This window comes from Leptopilina heterotoma, unplaced genomic scaffold (genome assembly GCF_015476425.1).
Source record: "Leptopilina heterotoma isolate Lh14 unplaced genomic scaffold, ASM1547642v1 Lhet_177, whole genome shotgun sequence".
NCBI classification, from domain to species: Eukaryota; Metazoa; Arthropoda; class Insecta; order Hymenoptera; family Figitidae; genus Leptopilina; species Leptopilina heterotoma.
The window spans coordinates 809,386-829,661 of NW_025110893.1; the positions used below are offsets into that span (position 1 = coordinate 809,386).

The following is a 20,276-nucleotide window of genomic DNA, read 5'->3' on the forward strand; positions in this document are numbered from 1 at the left end:
TTGAATTAATCATTTAAAAAAATGTATAGGTATAAATTTTTATTTATGTCTTTAAAAGTCTTTAAAAATAACATTTGGCATTAATCAAGAGAAAAAAAATATTGTCGATCACTTGGCAAGTTTTACAGAAATGATGTTTGTAGTTGGAATGAAATGGCAATTATTTATTTCCCACTTACTCAATTTTCTTGGTAAGAGGAAAAACTTGAGAAATATTAGATCATTGAAATTCTTTAAAATCCTTTTTCTTCTTCTTCTTCTTTTTCTTCTTTTCCTTCTTCTTCTCGTTCTCGTTCTCCTTCTTTTTTTCTTTTTCCTTTTCTCCCTCTCCTTTATATAGTTAATGTTACGCAATTATTGAACAAAATCGAAGTCATACTGATTGAATTTTATTCTGCATATATAATCCACATAATATGCACTGAATTATTCAGAAAAAACGAAGAGCGGCACAAGATAACTTTACTCAAATTAAATTTAACTTAAAATCTTCCTATATTTTAATAATTACCAGATTTAATCAGAATTCCCATTTGGAAGTTATTAACATGAAGATTATACTCGATAAAAATCATTTGCAAACTTAAATTGTAAAATTACAATAATGTTTCTTATCATCAACTCATAAGTGATATAGAAATTTATTTTCAAGAATATTCTTTCGGATTTTGTATATCTTAAATTTGAAATGCTTATTCTCAATTATACGTGAAATGTTATAAAGGAGAATAAATAGAAGTGTGTATATATCAATAAGAATTATTTGATAGTGTAAGATTATTACCGAGAACCCGGTGCAACGAACGTTGCAGGTGCATGAGACGGCGAAGTTTGCGTTTATTGCCTGTAAAGGAGCGCAAATGAATATGTAAGAAGTGGTTGAGTCTGTGGAATCATTTATAGCGAGAGAGGTCTACGTTCGTCAATTTCCCCTCTGTTATAACATGAAACACTGATTTCTCAGCTGAATTTTTCTCTTTTTTCTTAAATCCTTTTTTTAAATCGAAAATTACCAATAATTTCTTATTCAGTGTATAAGACAGATAATATAGTTCTTTTCAGTATTTTATATTAACTACCCACGTCGAAAAAATCAACAACTTTTAAGAATTTTAATATAAAACATGAAGAAATCGATCACTCCGAGTCTTCGACTCGGAGTAATCGATATCTTCGTATTTTATAATAATTTAAATTTTTTAAAAAAAAATTAATTATTTACAAAAATTTTAATAAAATCCTTCCCAAGAATTCAATTATTTTTACAGGTAATACAATTTTTCGCATGAATTCAATTATTTCAAAAAAATTAATAAAATTCGTTATAAAAATTCAATTATTTTCATAAATAATAAAATTTTTCATAGGATTTCAATCATTTTTAATCTACAATTTTAATAAAATTTCTTAAATGAATTTAATTCTTTAAAAAAATGTAATAAAATGCGTTATTGCAAGAATTTAATTATATATTTATAAAAAAATACAATTCTTTACAGGATTTCAATTATTAAAAAAAAAAATTTAATAAAAATTCCTTGTAAGAATTTAACGTATTTTCATAAATTGTAATAAAATTCTTGACAAAATTTCAATTATTTTCAAAAATTTTCCTCAATTCAATGATTTTTCAACATCTACTATATTAATAAAATTTCCCAAAAGAATTCTATTATTTAAACAAAATTTTAATAATATTCAACGCTAACAGATTATTATTTTTATAATTAATAAAAATTTCACATGCATTCAAATATTTTTAAAAATTTAATATTTGTTCTAAGAATTCAATTATTTTTATAAATAATAACATTTTTCATAGAATTTCAATAATTTTTAATACAATTTTGTAAACAAATTTCTCGAAAAATGTAAATATTTTCAAAAATTTTTTTGCAAGAATTCAATTACATTTTAGAAATCATGAAATTTTTCACTGAAATTCAAATATTTTCAAAATCTACTCTTTTAATAAAATTTCTTAAATAAATTCAATTATTTAAAAAAAAAATGTAATAAAATGCGTTGCAAAAATTTAATTATTTCCATAATAAATAATACAATACTTTACAGGATTTCAATTATTTAAAAAAACTTCAAGAATTCAATTATTTTCATAAATAATACAATTTTTCACAGGACTTCAATTATTTAAACAAAATTTAACAAAAATTCGTTGTAAGAATTGAATTATTCTTCTAAATAATAAAATTTTTCACAAGATTTCAATTATTTTTAACACAATTTTAAGTAAATTCTTCGAAAAATGTAATTATTTTCAAAAATATTCAAAAATAAATTCTTTTTGTAGATTCATGCTATGATGCTTTTAATCTTCAATTATTTTGTAAAATTTTAACTGAAATTTAATTTTAAATCAATTTTTCTTAGAAAATTCACCGAGAATTCAATTATTTAATTACAAAAATAAATAATTTATTGAATAAATAAATGTTTTTCAAAATTGAATCCTCATAAAGAATTTAATCAACAAATTTTTAAATAATTGAATTTTTTTTGACGAATTTTAATAAAATTTTCAAAAATAATTACATTTTTGAGGAATTCGATTAAAATTGTATTAAAAATAATTGAAATTCTATGATCAGTTTTATTATTCCTGAAAATAATTGAATCTCGTTAAAAAATTTTATTATTTTTAAAAAATAATTTAATGTTTGCTTTAAATTTTATCAACACTTTTTTTAAATTATTGAAATCTTTTGAAAAATATTATTATGAAATATAGTAGATATTGAAAATGATTGAATTGATGAAAATTTTTGAAAACAATTTAAATTTTGTCCAAGAATTTAATTCCAATTTTTGAAAATAATTGAATTTTGGAGAATAATTTTATTATTTTGAAAGATAACTGAAATTTCGACGTGGAATTTTTAAAAATTTTTGAAAATAATTGAATTTCTGCGAAGAATTTTATTCAATTCTTTTTAAATAATTGAATTCTCCTGAAAAATTTTATTATTTGAGAAAATAATTGAATATTTGTGAAGTATTTTATTAAAATTTTTAAAAGTATAGGAAAGTAAATTCTTGAGAAGCATTTTATTATTTATGCGATAAATAATTGTATTCTTGACTGGAATTTTATTTAAATTTTAATAAATAATTAAATTTTCGCAAAAAATGTAATTGCTTGTGAAAATAATTAAATTATTGCGGTAGAATTTTATAAAAAGTGTTTAAATTGATTTTTTTCCAAAATTAAAATTTTTTTTTAAATAATTCAATTCTAGTGAAAATTTTATTACTTACAAAAAAATTAAATGTTTGCGACTAAAATGATTTAAAATTAGTCTATTATATTAGTTTTAAGCTTAAAATTAAATTAAGTCAACTTTAGGACTTGAAATCATACTGTGAAGGTTAAAATTTTAGAAACAAATGGTTCTTGTGTAAACGGCTTTAGTAAGAAATAGGAAAAAATTAATTTCTATTTTTATTGTGCAACCGACTAGATCTTAAAATCAAAACAGTTGAAAAGTAGCCTATTTTAAGCTTAAAACTAGATTGAGTCAATTTTAGGAGCTAAAATCATAAAATTTACAATCTTAAAATTAGATAAAGTCAATTTTAAGGTTTAAGATCATAACATTTACATCTAAAAACTAAAATGATTTAAAATTAGTCCATTTAAGCTTAAAACTAGATTAAGACAACTTTAGCACTTAAAACCATACTCCGAAGGCTAAAATTCAGTCAGGTTCTAGGTTTAAGCCAAACATGAACAGAAAATAAAATTTAGTTTTTACATTAAAATTCACAATGTCTGAAATGTAATTATTGCAAAAATTGTAAATTTAACTAACTACTACTAAAACTTGTTTATAAGAAAAAAAGAAAAAATTTTTTGAAAAATATTAAATTAAAATTAGGACACATTTTAACAGAGGATTAAAAAAAAGGTATATATATTCATTCATGCATTTGGAATTTTGGCATTTTAGAGCTGCGAACGTGAAAACATATAATAGTATTATTGTCCGCAAAGAAAACACGAATGACACAACGGCACTTGTCGTGAAAGCAGCGGGTGGCAACGTATATTAGGTTCTATTAATATGCGAACGTTGTAAGTCAGATGTTAGTCGGTCCTTAGTTACATGTCTCACGTCACTTCGCACATGACGTGAGGTTCAACCCTTCGCGTAAAAGGCGCCTGTCAACAACATGACTACACGAAAGTGTGTATATTTACTAATATTTGCGATCAATACCCCGCCTATTAACGCGAAACGTGTGATTACTCCAATTTTCTTTTATTTATATTTTATACACAAAACTCAATCAAAATTGAAATATCACTATTTAAGCAGTTAATCTGTTTCCTTAATACCAACAGAAAATATAATTTCACGCCAAATATTTAAATTTAAAAAAAAATGTTATGATTTTAAAAGGAATTTAAAATTTAAAAGTTTGAAAATAGATGAAGATTAAGTCAATTTTATGGCTTAAAAGGTGGTCTGAAAGTAAGACTTATTTTTTTTATTGAAAAATATAACGACTCTTAAGGAAAACAATTCCCAGAAGCATTTTTCAGCGAAAAATAATTTACAAAATGTGATAAATAAATGCATATAACAATACAACAAAAAATAATAAATTAAAAACTATATATATCCTTCAACCGACTTGATAAGAAATGACAAAGCCCCTGTTTCATTGTCAATTTATTTAAACATTGGACTTTAGGTGGTCATATCTAAAATTTATTATATTGACCCTTATCCAAAATGTAAATAATTCATTTACTGTTTCTTTATCTAAATGATTTGCTGTTATTTTTTTGTTAAAGATATACTCACTTTGTATATTATATACTTTTTTCTTGATAAAATAATAGTTATTTTTTCCACTGTCATATCAAATTTTGTTATTCTTTTAATCGACTTTTTCGAATATTTATAAAGTGCAAAACAGTTTCTTTCTTAAATATATATCTGAATTTTGAAGAAAAAAAGAAGAAGAAGAAGAAATTCAAATATTGTGACATGTTTGATGTTTATTATTGTAAATTATAGACGAAAATAAATTTGCGAAATATATGCAAAAATGAATATTCACACGCTTTAGAATTTGCAAAATGATTCAACTGAAATCATTGAGATAACCAAATAGTTTTCTATAGATGTATTCTGGTTATTATCAGGCAATTCAAAGCAACGCTAACAATCTTGACGCAAGCAATAGCCGTGCGCTATAAGATTTATTGTAATTGCTAACTATATGTGTATAGGTCGAGACAGTTGAAAATCACTTTGCATATTTTCAGATACTTTTTTTCACATTTTTAAATTAACAATTAAACTATTCTTGAATATGCTTGTTGAGTGTTTTAATTTTTGCAAATTGGAAAATAAATCTTACTTTCGGATCTTAGTTTTGACTATATTATTATTTTAATTCATACAATTTTTCACATGAAATCAATTATTTTAAAAAATGTAATAAAATTCGTTCTAAAATTCAATTATTTTCATAAATAATAAAATTCTTCACAGGATTTCAATTATTTATAAAAAATGTAGAAAAAATTCTTTACTAGAATTCAATTATTTTTACAAGTAATACATTTTTTCACATGAATTCAATTATTTAAAAAAAATGTAATAAAATGCGTTGCAAGAATTCAATTATATTTATAAATAATACAATTATTCTTTACAGCATTTCAATTATTTAAAAAAAAAAATTAATAAAAATTTGTTGCAAGAATTAAACTATTTTCATAAATAATAAAATTCTTCAAAGAACTTTAATTAGTTTTTAAAAATGTAATAAAATTTCTTTACAAGAATTCAATTATTCTCCTAAATAATAAAATTCTTCGCAGGATTTCAATTATTTTTAATACAATTTTAAGTAAATTCTTCGAAAAATGTAATTATTTTCAAAAATATTCAAAATTCAATTATTTTTGGAAAATTTATGTTATAATGCTTTTAATATTCAATTATTATGTAAAATTTTAACTGAAATTCATTTTTAAATCAATTTTTATTAGAAAATTCTACAAGAATTTAATTATTTAATTACAAGAATAAATAATTTATTGAATAAATTAATGTTTTTTAAAATTGAATCCTCACAAATAATGTTATTAACAAATTTTTAAATAATTGCATTTTTTCGACGAATTTTAATAAAAATTTTGAAGAATAATTTTATTTTTCAAAGAATTCTATTAAAATTGTATTAAAAATAATAAAAATTCTGTAACAAATTTTATTATTTATGAAAATAATTAAATTCCTAAAAAGAATACGAATATTTCCTATACGAAAATAATAGAATCCCTGTATACATTTTATGATTTATGAAAATAATTGAATAATTCCGAAGAAATTTATAAAAAATTTGTAAATAATTGAATTGCTATGAAATTTTTATTATTTTATGCGAAAATAATTAAAGGTTTGCGTAGAATTTTATTACATTTTTTTTAAATAATTAAAATCTTTTGAAAAATTTTACTATAAAATAGTAAATATTGAATATGATTGAATTGAGGAAAATTCTTAAAAATAATTGAAATTATGCCAAGAATTTTATTTAAATTTTCAAAAATAATTGAATTTCTGCGAAGAATTTTATTACTTTTGAAAGTAAATTGAATTTCTGCATTCATATTTATTGTAACTTCTTCTAAATTCAATTTTTTTTCAGTACCTACTTTAATAAAAATCCCTGACTTTTCCCTGATTTTTCTGACCTATGACAATTCTGGAAATGTTAAAATATTTTCCAAATAAAAAACTTGCAGAATTTCCATGGAAACTCGACGGAAATATTCTTAAGTCATAAGTCAAGAGATATTTTTAAAAAATTTAGAATAAAATTTTCCAGTGCTCTCTAAATCTGAATATGTGAAATTTCACTTATTGTACGTTATAAGTCGTCCTCTCGATCAATAAGTGCATATACACTTATAAATAAGTGAATTTTTCACTTATTCTGAGTGAAATTTCACTTATTACCAGTGTATATGCACTTATTGATCGAGAAGACGACTTATAACGTACAAATATGTGAATTTTCACATATTCAGATTTAGAGAGTGTAGGAAATTTATTATTTTAAAGAGGAATTTGTTTGTCGCAGAATATAAGTTATTGGAATAAGTATATATATTGAATGAGAGAAGTTGTGTTAATTAATTCATTGATAATACGAATCCTTTACGAATCATGAAAGACCGGTTAAAGTAGTATAATTATTCCTGTCATTTTTCCTTTTCGCAAAAAGACACAAACTTTTTGGTTTTTTTCGTTTTATACTATTAATATCCGCATTTTTTCGAATTGAACACATATTATACAAATATTTTGGTATGAATACGGTTTTTATAATTACTCCTATCATCATAACTTTTAAATTTAAAATAAAATTTCCCACTGTTGAAAATTTATTTTTTTTCATATAATTTCATCTTTTTGGAAAATTTTATAAAAATTATAAAAATTATAAATATTATAAGTATTATGATAATTATAAAAAGTATAAAAATTAGGAAAATTTATGAAATCTTATGAAAAAATAAAAATCTTCATAATCTATAATTATAATACGAATATGTAGCTTTTCTAGAATCTATGTTTTATGAATATTAAGATCTGGCTAGACTCAATATTAAAAATTAAAAATTGCAAATTGGAGAATTATTTATATTCGGGCACAAAAGAGGAATCTATTTCTTTTTCCGCGAGGTTATCGCACTGTGTTGTCGAAGCGCGACATGAATTCCTTTGAAGGAACGACTCAATCGCATGCCATGCAATTAATTCAGCGAAACTCATCGCCTATCACGCATCCGTCAGACCTAAGACACTCCAATCCTCCATAGTGTCTAAATTTATATACTTTTTAAACTAATTCGCCTCATTTAAATAAATTAAACGATAATGGAATCTTATTTTTCTTCTTTAATGGTAGATTCGAATTCCGAACTTCGAATTTCGAAAATATGGAAAGTACAATAAATATTTTAAAGAAAGTGTTAATGTTAAAAGATTTATAAAAATAAATGTATTAAGATTCATAAATAAACAAATTTATAAAGAAACAAACTGATTTTATTCTTGTCAAACAAATTTACATCTTATACAATATATAAAGAAAGTTAACACAATTTTTTTAAAATTATCAAATTGATACTATTTAAGTTTACAGTGAATGAAAAGAAAGAAAAGAAGAACTAAAGAAGTTGATGTTAAAAAATTTATATAAATGTATAAAATATATAAAATATAGAAAAGAATTTATTTATATAAATTCTTTGAAATTGAACATTTTTGATTAGAATGTTAAAAAGATTAACATGAGTAGTTAATGGAATTATAAGTGGCGACTAGAAAATTTCGATTGCCAGTGTCAGTGGTGATAAGATCGTTGTGCGAAGATTTTGTCAAGTTCATAATATGAATGCAATGAAGATTCGCTATAGAGAGAACGATTCGCAATAGTGTGAAAGGAGTTACTGTCATCAGCGCCATACTACGATTCCACTATCAACGAAATCCGACTTTTATCGACTCCCGGAGTAGAAACGATTTTCTTTTGCGGCGCGCGTGAAACTGACGATATGCGATTCGATAAAAAGATAGAGAAATTCGCTGTTTCTGTTAATGTCGATATATTTATAAAGTGGTAGTCGCGTGTTAAATTTAATAATATACATTCAATTACCCGAAGTCAAAAAGTTCACTATTTCTTCTCTACAAATAAATAAATAAAATATATTTTTAAAAAAACCTACAAAATATATAAAATATATTTTTAAATATAATATATAAAATATATTCTTAAATATAATATATAAAATATATTCTTAAATATAATATATAAAATATATTCTTAAATATTATGTAAAATATAAACAAAAAAATATACAAAATATACAAAAATACATAAAACTAACACTTACTATGTTTATAAATTTTATTTTAGATTCTATTCACTTTTTATTTTTAGACAATTTTCTTTTTATGAAAATTTATAATAAATCATGATTCAAACACTAGAGGTTCAATACTGACTTTTTTCTCATAAAATTAGAAAACTATTGTTTAAATGACTCCTAATCTTTCTATGCGGTTCGAATGTAGAGATTAAAACTTCGAAAGACTATGCAATTAGAACGAATATTTTTTCACTATTCGATGCCTTAGAAACTAGAATCAATATAATTAAGAATAATGGACAAAAATAGTTGTTAACTTTACACTGCAACTGTAATTAATCCAATCAAATCACTTTGTATTTTCTAAAAATAATCTTTTAATTTTCTATGTGGCGACTTTTTGAAAAAAATTTTCTACCTTCAAAATAAACAAAATATTCTTTCAATATTTCAATATTTTCAATCTTTTCAATATTTCTTTCAAAATTTAGAAATTCTTTCAAAATATTTTCAAAACTTACCCAATAAAATAAAAATCAAAAATGTAAAGTAAACATTTTTGAATTTCAACACAGTTTTCTTGAAAGTATCAAATTGAAACTAAAGTGGATCAAATTGATGCCAAAAATTAGTATTAATTTATTATTTAATCCGTATTTTTGGTACCAATTCGTTGAAATTTGATACTTTTGAGTTAACAGTGAAATCTTATAAATTATTTTTTAACACATGTTCCGATTACGATAAATTTTCGATTTTGAAAAAAGAAATAAATAAATTCATTTTAAAGTTCTAATATCTTTAGGTTTGTAAATTTTAGCATTAATTTCGGGTGATCCTTAATTTCTTCAAAACAGAATTTTCATTTCCGAATAGGGAAAAATATTTTAATATAATATATTTTATAATGTCGCGTAAATTTTTATTTTTTATAAAATCAGTCTTCAGAACGTTGATCCATAAATTTTGAACTTTCAAGTGAATGTAATATTTTTTATTGACAACATTTTCATAAATTACTGATTGCAATAAATTATAAAAACTTCAATTTTACATTTAGAATATCACTGTTAAGTTAAAAGAACCTTAAGAGAATCTTAATTCCTAAAAGAATTGATATAAAAAAAATGGATGAAATCGAAAACTGATCCAAATTTCTGAATTATTAATAATTTATATAAAAATAAAATAATAAATTAAAATAATAATTTTATTTATTTAAAAATTCTTTTGTTTTTTAGTTTCTGAAGATGGGTCGGTACCCGAAACATTGACACTTTTGTTAATAAATAAATTAATTAAAAGGACCGATAAGCCTTTTATTCAAAAATATTTATTTAATAAACGGTCACTAACTTCAGAAATATATAAATTTTCTTTATGATCGACTTTTAGTAACAATTTGATACTTTAAAGAAAACTGCGTGAAATTAAAAAAAAGTTTCTTTTATAGTGACGCGAAATTTGAAATAAAAATTTAAGAACAAATAAGTAAATTTCGTTCATGAACTTTTGGAACTTCAGAATTATATTCAGAAACAGTTAAAACGTGTATATTTCGAGATTTGAAACAATTTTGTAAAGTAATTTAGTATTAAAAACAATTTTTGAAAAGTAATTTTTCTTTATGAAATAAAGTAAAGTTTAATTTAAATATAAAGTAAAAAACTGATTTTAAATAAAAAAACGTAGGGGTATTTAAAAATGGTGTAAAAAATGAAGATTTGTACTCGCGTATTCAACTTCTCGTTTTTCGGCGGCAAATTCCACGCACTTGTGATAATTGATGGTTAACGATCGGTTATTGGCTACTTTGTCAAAAGTGAGTGCTTTCAGAGAAAAGAACTCTTCCCAATTTTTTCGATTTTTTTATTTACACAATCAACTCTGATATTTTTTTTTCTCGACACTACAGAATAAACGTGTGAAATAGACAAAAATTAAGTGAATATTTTGAGTTATTTAACTAGAGACAACTCCTTAAGTAATTCACTAATTTAAATATTAGATGTAGAAACAGTTTTTTTGTTTTATGTCAAAAAAAAAACCGAAAAAGAGAAATTCGAATTGTCCCAAATTTCCGTTTTTTGCTTCTACAGCCTTTTGTCGCAATTTTAAAAGCAGAAAATTCGGACAAATATTCGAGAAAAGATATTTGATAGTTTCAGAAATAGATTTTTACTATTTTTCTATTTAAAGGGGAATTATGAATTTATTCTTTAAAGGGGGAATCCTAACAATTTTTCAAACTGTAAATTATTGGAGAAAAATTTCTCTCCTGAGATTAAGACCCTCCCTCTTGTTTTTTTTACTAACCACTTTATCAAGTCATCACCTTCATAGAATAAACATAAGCGAACGTGTGTGAGACTTACGGGTATCGTTTTCGAATGTTCTCAGGGGAAAAATCTCCAGAGATCCCTGGACAAAATCGTCCTCGAGGTGGGCACGATTGGGTCGAGCCTGCTTTCTCCGTGTCATCCCTTTGCCTCTTGATTATTATTAGACACTCCTCCGATCGGCGCGTCCACTCAATTCGTGCCGTCGGTACGACAAAAAAAGTCGATCAAATCAAAATTGACAAAACGCCAATGAAAGTCCCTTTAAAGAACCTCTTAATCCACTATAAATCCCTCAAGTCTCACACTTATTTTTTTTTGAAACTTTAATTTCCCAAATTAGTCATCAGTTCACTTTTCTAAAGCACTTGCCTATCACCATTCACACTTTTTATATCCAACTTCCCAGAATGCACCTTTTACGCGAATTTTCTTCCATACTCAAAAGGAATGATCAATTCAGATCGAATGATGGGAAAAAATTTGTTTGGCACTCAATTAGTCCTCGTGCTTGGAGGACAAGTATGCAGGTCAACTCAATCCGTAATCCATAGAGAAGAACCCCTTTTTGGAACTTTAATGAAGAATCAAATATTTTTTTTATTTTAATTCCAGATGATCTATCATCATCATCATCGGGCGATGCAACCAAGATTGTATACGCGACGGCACTGTCCGAAGAGGGTGGTGGTTGCATGTGTGTGCGTACGTGGACATTTGTTGTCTTTTGTCCGTGTCGCTTTATAGAGACGCATGTGTGCGCGTCTATCGCGACGACGCGCGTATGTATGTAACTCTTTTCTATATTCGCGTGTCTAGATCTCGCGAATTTCGCGGTTCCGATGTTTCGAGTCGGCCGGACGACGGACGGACCAGCTCTGGGCCTGACGTCGCGACGCCCCCCTCCACCACTTCACCGCCTCCTTTTCTCCTTCTATCCTTCTCTTTTTTCATCTATCCCTTGCATGCACATATCCAGTGTACGCGAGAGTGAGAATTTTAAGGGTAGGGAGTGAGAGAGAGAGAGACACAGTTTGTGCGCGCGCTTTGACCACCCCCACCACTTGCACCACTATAGCACCCCCGACTTTAGCCCCCCACCAAAAAACGATATACCACCGCGACTACACACCATCAAGGTCCACCCTTGTGCACACTTTTACTCAAAAAACCTCCACGAGCACTTTTCTTCACTTACACCTTCCTATCGTCTTTCCTCTTTTCTTCTTTCTTCACTCTTCCCTTTTCTCCTTTCTTCCTTCTCTCTTTCTTCTTTTCTCCTTTTTCTCTTTCTTCCTTTTCTTCACCTTTTACTCTTTCTTCACCGTTCGCTCTTTCTTCACCTTTACGTCTTCTTTTTCCTCTCGCCTTTATTTCTTCAGCGTTCCCCCACATTTACTTTTCCTCCCCCCCTCACCGGAAATCACCGTCGAAATCATAATTAATAATAAAAAATATTTGCAAAGAGCATGCGAAAAAAAATTGTTATTTCGGGCCGGCAGAGACGTTCGCCGTAGGAGACTCACGTTGAATGAGTTCGAAAGAGACGAGGAGCGTAATTCTCCTCGAAGTTCTTTCCTTGTTTGAAAAAGCAGGCTCTCTCATTCTCCCCCCACCAAAAAGGCTCTTTCTTCACCTCTCTCTCTCTTCCACCAGCGCTATATTTCCAACCCCGAGTCTTCTCTCTCACTGAGAGTTCTCTCTATCTTATTTCCCCCACCAGCTGAGTTGTCGGTGTTCACCCTCCCCACCCCAGAGGGAATCTGAAAGAAAGGGCGTGGCCTATTCCTCCCAATAACTCCGCCTCCTTATGCATTATTATATAGCGAAGCCGCTCTCGTGTCTCTATGATTTTATATGCTCTGTCTGAGCGCATAATTCACTGCGGATCGTTTTACCCCCTCATTCCACCCACCTCTCCCTCTCCCCTTTACACCACCCGTTCATGATTCCACGTACTCTCTTCTCTCTCTCTCTCGTCGGTGTGTGTGTGTGCATACGAACGCCCCCGGTTTCTCTCTCTCCCAGAGCACACGGGCACTCCTTGAACCTCGATGGATGCAAGACGATGCACTTATACTTACCATCGGCATCGGGGATTTGTAAATATGTATAGCGCTCTCCTTCGGATACTTGAAGGAGATGAAAATCCTTATGTATCAGGATTGAAGATGGATGCGATTGATTTTGTTTTAGTCTTCAAGGAAAAGAATGAAATTTATGTCGTTACTCTCTCTATCGAATATGTGGATGGGGATAAATAAACTATAACGATTTTTTTGGCTAAGGGATGAAAAGAAGATAAAGCCCCCTTTATATTTATATAAATCCCCCCCCCCTTCTTTATAAGTGAAGAGTATTTATTTTTTTATTATAAGTTATTATTGCTATGGGATGTTCGGAAATCATCATGAAGTTTGGAGAAAAATTTTATGATCGTCATGCAGAAAAAAACACATAATCTTGCAACCCCTATGTAATTTCTACCCTCTCCCGAAGAGAGAGAGAAAGAGAGAGTGGGGGTGGAAATTATAAATACCCCTGTTACCTCTTTCGACCCTCCTTGATAGGGGGTCAAAATAAATACTCCCAAGTGGAGGGCGCGTATATAAATGATCTTTAAATTTCAAATCCTATAATACCCCGACCGTTTTGCCTAAATTGAATTTTATAATCGACCTAATTGTCACGATAATTTATATTTAACATAATTCGAATGGAGAAAATTCAGAAAAAATTAGGTTAAATAGAGATTTAGAATAATAAGATTTATACAATAGGGAACAATATTAATAATGTTGGTGATAATAAATAAAATACACAGAAAGAAACATTTAGTTTCACAAGAATTGAGTATAATGAAGATAAGAGGATAAAAAGTTTATTTTAATTTGTATTTATATTTAATAATAACTTACAAACTTAACATTTTTCATGTTAATATAATTTTTGTTAACATATTTGACATTTGCATATATTTAACATTAACATCTTTAACATTTACATATTTAACATAAACATTTTTTACATTTACATATATATTTAACATTAACATCTTCGACATTTACATATTTAACATAAACTTTTTTGACATTAGCATATCTGATATTAACATATTTGATATTAACATATTTGTCAGTATAATATTACAATTTTTGTTGTTATTTGTTAATTATAATTTGTTATTATTTATTACAATTGCTTCCTCATGAGAAAGTTTCTGTAACATCAAAATTTTTCAAATTCGATTTTTTGACACATCTTTATGTTATTTGACCCCAGGAATTCAAAAATCACATTTTTAAAAAATGTCATTCCGTGTGTGTGTAAACATCACATTTTCATAAATATCTCGAGATCATGAAGAGCTTTATAAATGAAGTTTTTTTTAAATTGTAGGGACATAAAATGAGAGTACTTTGAGATAGATTAATAAAGTTTAACTATATTTTTTTAGATTTTTAATTTTGTAAAAAAACGTTTTTTGCCCATAATTTAAAAAAATGTTAGGACACCTATATAAATGTTTTTCCATAATTTTGTAGAGTTTTTTTAGGCGCATCTTTTTAGTCATCCTCATTGAACATTTTTCATCTATATATATATATATATATTAGCCGAAGATATTAAACTTTTAAAAATATAAAATTTTTCTAAATAAAACTTTTTTTAAAATTTTGTTAAGAAATGTAGAAGTAACTTAAAATGTCGTATTTTAAAAATAAAAATTGTAAAAAAGTCTTATTTAAAAATTTTTTTTTTTTAAATGTAGAAGTAACTTTTGAAGTCTTATAAATAACTTGTAGAACTTTAAAAATTGCTTTGATTCACCTATTTTTTAACTCAATTCGATAGCAGAAATACGACATTATTGTTATTTTAAAAACCAAAATTTATGGAAAATGTCATTTTCAAAATTAAAGTAAAAATAATTTTATAAAAGCAGAAGCGTTTAAAATATTATAAAATTTATGTAATAATAAAAAATAAATTAATTTGAATTTATATTTAATATTCACTTAAGAACTTAACATGTTAATATAATTGATATTAACATATTTAACATTAACATATTTAGCATTAACATATTTTCACTAATATTACAATTTTTATTATTATTATTTGTTAATTATAATTTGTTATTATATATTAGAATTTTGTTGATTCTCAATTACAATTTATTACTATTTATTATTAGAATTCTGTCATTTGTTATTGTTACAATTTTGATGTTATTTGTTCATTAATTATTTGTTATTACAATTTTGTGAATTACAATTAAAAGCTACAATTTGTTATTATACAATTGAATTATTATTAGTTGGAACAATTATAATCAACAATATATAAATAACAATTATTATTTGTTATAACTATAAATCTGACCTCAAATTCATAATCAGACCTCAAAAACCCTCGAATAACATAAGTTTCAAGCGATTTTAAGTAAATTTTAAAAATACGACCGCCATATTGAATCCGTCATTTTGAATTTCACAAATCTAACCTATTCGTAATCAGCGCCTCCATAAAGCTTTTTGTATCAAATGTTTAAAAATTATATTAAGTTGAAAGAGCTACTTTAACCTTTTGTTGTGATTTTAGGGGTTTTTTTTAGCAACAAAAAGAGTAGTTTCAACCCTTAAATCGTCTTCTTTGCCAATAACAAAAAATAAGCTACTTTTATTTTTCTAAATCGGTCAAATCGGCCAAATGGGTCACTGACACTTGAGTAGGTTTACTTATTGTAAGTCCACTAATTTATAATTAGTAAAATTTTTCACTTTTAATCCTTTTTTTCCAACTTTAAAATGTGAAAATCAGTATGTCTTATTAAAAAATTATGTTAAACGATGATCACGAAAGTAATATATGCATTCAATTCCAAAGGGAAATACATTAAAAGTTGTATATATGTTAAAAAGATTTATGAATAAGAATTCAGAAAAGATTTATAGAAAAAATTTGTTTTTATTGAAAATGAAGAAATTTTTTTTTTTTTAATAAACTCTCGTATAGTGTGTGGTAATTATTAAATAATGTATTGAGTAAATTGAGAGAGAGTATATATTGAGGAGTCTTAGTGTAGTTGGCAACATTTTTTTTTTACTGAACTATTGATATTTACAGTGGCGTAATTGGTATCTACTTGTATATTTATAAATATACTCTTGATGGCAGTCAACTCACGTCTGAGTGAACACAACTATGACTGGCATTATCTATTGATGTCTTTCAACTTGTCAGCTCGATATGTGAAACGCTGGCAGGTTCAATGAGCTTTTTGCTGAATAGAAACACACAAAAAAAATTCATTTCAACATTGTCTCGCACTAAATATGATCTCAAATCGTTACATCATTATATATAGTTCCATTAATTTTGAATATATATAATATTATTAAAAATTAAATGTATATAACACATATATATCTCACTGTTTTTCTAACAATATCAAATTGATGCCAAAAATTTGGGTCAATTTTTTATTTGATCCAAATTTTTTCAAAATTTCAAAATTTTTGGCATCCTTTTGATCCACTTTAGTATCAATTTGATCTGTTTTAGTATCAATTTGATCCAGTTTAGTATTAATTTGATCCGCTCTAGTATCAATTTGATCCATTTTAGTATCAAATGTATAGAAGTTAATTTTTATAAAAATATATGATTTTCATATATATTTTTAGTTAAATTGATGTATGAATACCAAAATATGCAGTATTCATATCTTAGAAATGTTAACATAAAATATTGAGAAATTATAATTTCCTTATAAAATTTATTGCATTTTTCTCGCAGTGTATATCCATTAGCTCTAATTAAAAATACACTTATAAGGTTTTAATGGATTCTTAACAATGGCTCATTGTTACGTCCCACGCCCGTGATTGATTATCGAAACATCTATATAAACACATACATTCACACATACACAAATTGTATATATATTTGTGGAGAATATCGCACGAAATTCCAAATCTCCAGCATCATGAAGGGTTATTGCTTTATTCCATTAAAATACAACTCTTTTGAGGAATATTCCAAACTTATGATTATGGTTGGATGTATATTTTATAAATAAAAGTTATTTACGCTGCAGCACGTGCAAATGTGCAAATATATATAATATATAATATTTATTAATATTACATTTATTTATATATTTATTAAAATATATTTTTTATATATTTATATTATTATTATATTATTATTATACTATTATTATATTATTGTATTACCTATTTATTATATTTATACATATACATGCACCATATATATTATATATCCATACTGCCAACTCTGTGATATTACTTAACACCGGTGTCGTAAATCTTCCTAATACGTTCATAGAGTCCGACTACATGCGTTTGATTTATAAACGGCAATAAGGTTAAATATGTTAAGTGAAAGCCAGTCAGTATATACATATGTGTATATACTGCAAGATGCACTGGAGAACAAATGCCAACCATGGGTATAAATTCGAAACTTATGTAAGTTTATAAACCAGTAGATCTGTTTTCGGTCTTTTTATCTCTAAAATTCACACTCGGAGAGAATTTGTTTTCTAAAAGTTACAATATTGTTGAATAATTTACCATCGACAACTCTCCACTATATAGCCAACCGCTGCTATATATATATATAACCGCAAATATTCTATACGTTCAATTTTTCCAACATATACATCCAATTTACATTCTCAAGATATTTTCATCAATTTATAATCATTTAAATCGAATCATTACCGAATATATACTATATATATTCTATATACATACACTTATACTATATGTATTTATTTATATATAAATAAATTCTAATCAGGTAGCATTTCTTTGTAATTCACTGTAATACTGTTGCGAACTAAAAATTATTTCTATAGTATTGGGATGTCTGTATAATATTATAAAGAAAAAAATAATTAAACATTTGTAAATGAAATTCAATAATTAGCGATAGAAATATCAATAGTTGAAATCTTTTAAATTGAATTTATAAATTCTTTTTTATTTTTCTTCTTTTAAATATAAATATTGTCTATAAAACTATTACATGGACGCACATATATGAATATGCCTTTTACACAAAGTGAATTGATTCTCTTCTGAGAATCATTCAATAAATTATTATTTCCATAAAACTTGTTAGCTTCCATAAATTGTTGGTAATAACCGCCAGTGGATAGGCACATTTATATATAAATAATATAATTTTATAATACCATAATTCACATTATATTGATTTTCCAATAGAGGTATATATTAGGTATGATGTATATTTTACATTTTTTTTTCTCCTACAAAGTCAATCAGCCCATAATTCATGGATGATTTATATTCTTTGAATAAATTTCATTAATAGCGCCGTTGAAAGCACTTTTAGAGTATATAATATATATAAGTCGTGCCCTTTGAAAAAATTAGCATTTGTTGTTGCAGATGAAATTAACACCAAAAAAGATATTTAAATAATCAATTTTGGTGTTATTTTTTAAAATGAATGAAATTTCAGTTCATTACATTTTTTTTTAATATAAAACATGAAGATATCGATAACTCCGAGTCTTCGACTCGGAGTCATCGATTTCTTCATATTTTATAATAATTAAAGATGACCAAGTAATAAAATCATATAATTATTTTATATTATAAGAATATTATACTTCTTCTAAATTATTTTTATTATTTCAATTCAATTATTATTTTCAAAAATTTTTAACTACAATTTTATTTTATATATCAATTATTTTTAATAATTTTCGAAAAAGTTCTTTGGAAATTTTCAAATCCATTTGTTTATACAATATTCAATTTCACGAAATTTCAATTATTTCTAAATTCTTTAATTAAATGCATATTAGAAAATAAAAACTTCAAATAATATAAAAGAAAATTCAATTAAACTTTGTCAAAAAAATTAATTTCAAAATTCAATTATTTCTAAAAATTCACGCTATATTGCTTTTAATATTCAATTATAATCTAAAATTTTAACTGAAATTCATTTTTATGAAATGAAAATCAATTTTTATTAGAAAATTCTACGAGAAATCAATTATTTAAATGCAAAAGTAAATAATTTATTGAATAATTGAATGTTTCTCAAAATTCAATTCTCATAAAGAATTTTATTAACAAATTTTTAAATAATTGAATTCTTTTGTCGAATTTTATTAAAACTTGCATGAACATAATTAATATTTTCAAGGAATTCAATTATAATTGTATGAAAAATAATCGAAACGCTGCGATGAGTTTTATTATTAGTAAAAATAATTGAATTCTTAAGAAGAATTTTATTACTCTTGAAAATAATTGAATTTCTGCAATAATTTGTATCTTCTCTAAAATTAAATTTTTTTCTCGTGTTTTTAACTAAAATTCTTCAATAAATCCATTATTTTTAATAATTTTTAAAAAAGTTCTTTGAGAATTTTCAAAGTCATTCGTTTACAATTCAAATTTTACAAAATTTCAATTATTCGGAAATTCTGGAATTAAATATTTATTGAAAAATGAAAACTTGAAATAATTTCAATAAAAATCCTATTAAACTGTTAAAAAGAATTAATTCTACAGAATGGTTTGTCAAAAATATGAAAAATTAAGAATTTCAATGATTTTAATTTAAAACTTTTTGAAAATTTAATTATTTCTAAAAATCCACGTTATAATGCTTTTAATATTTAATTATTATAATCTAAAATTTTAACTGAAATTCATATTTGAATCAATTATATTATTATTATTAGTAAATTCTACCAGAATTCAATTATTTAAACACAAAAATAAATCATTTATTAATTTCATGTTTCTTGAAATTAAATACTTATTAAAACTGTTATCAACGAATTTTTTAAATCATTAAATTCTTTGGACGAATTTTAATAAAAATTTTAAGAATAATTACAGTTTTCGAGGAATTAGATTAAAATTGCATTAAAAATAATTGAAATTATGCAATAAGTTTTATTATTTATGAAAATAATTGAATTCCTAAGAAGAATT

General features: G+C 25.1%; 1 protein-coding gene and 1 long non-coding RNA gene across 2 annotated transcripts in view; one reads left to right on the forward strand and one right to left on the reverse strand.

The window, feature by feature from the left end:
• The window catches only part of LOC122499870 (homeotic protein spalt-major-like), a 91,649-nt gene extending 79,368 nt beyond the window's left edge, over positions 1–12,281 (reverse strand). Inside the window, exon 1 of the mRNA XM_043608437.1 lies at positions 11,299–12,281. Coding sequence (XP_043464372.1) covers positions 11,299–11,404 — 106 coding nt within the window. The 5' untranslated portion in view covers positions 11,405–12,281. The remainder of the gene's footprint in view (positions 1–11,298) is intronic.
• The window catches only part of LOC122499874, a 122,211-nt gene that overhangs the window by 700 nt on the left and 101,235 nt on the right, over positions 1–20,276 (forward strand). The window lies entirely within an intron of this gene.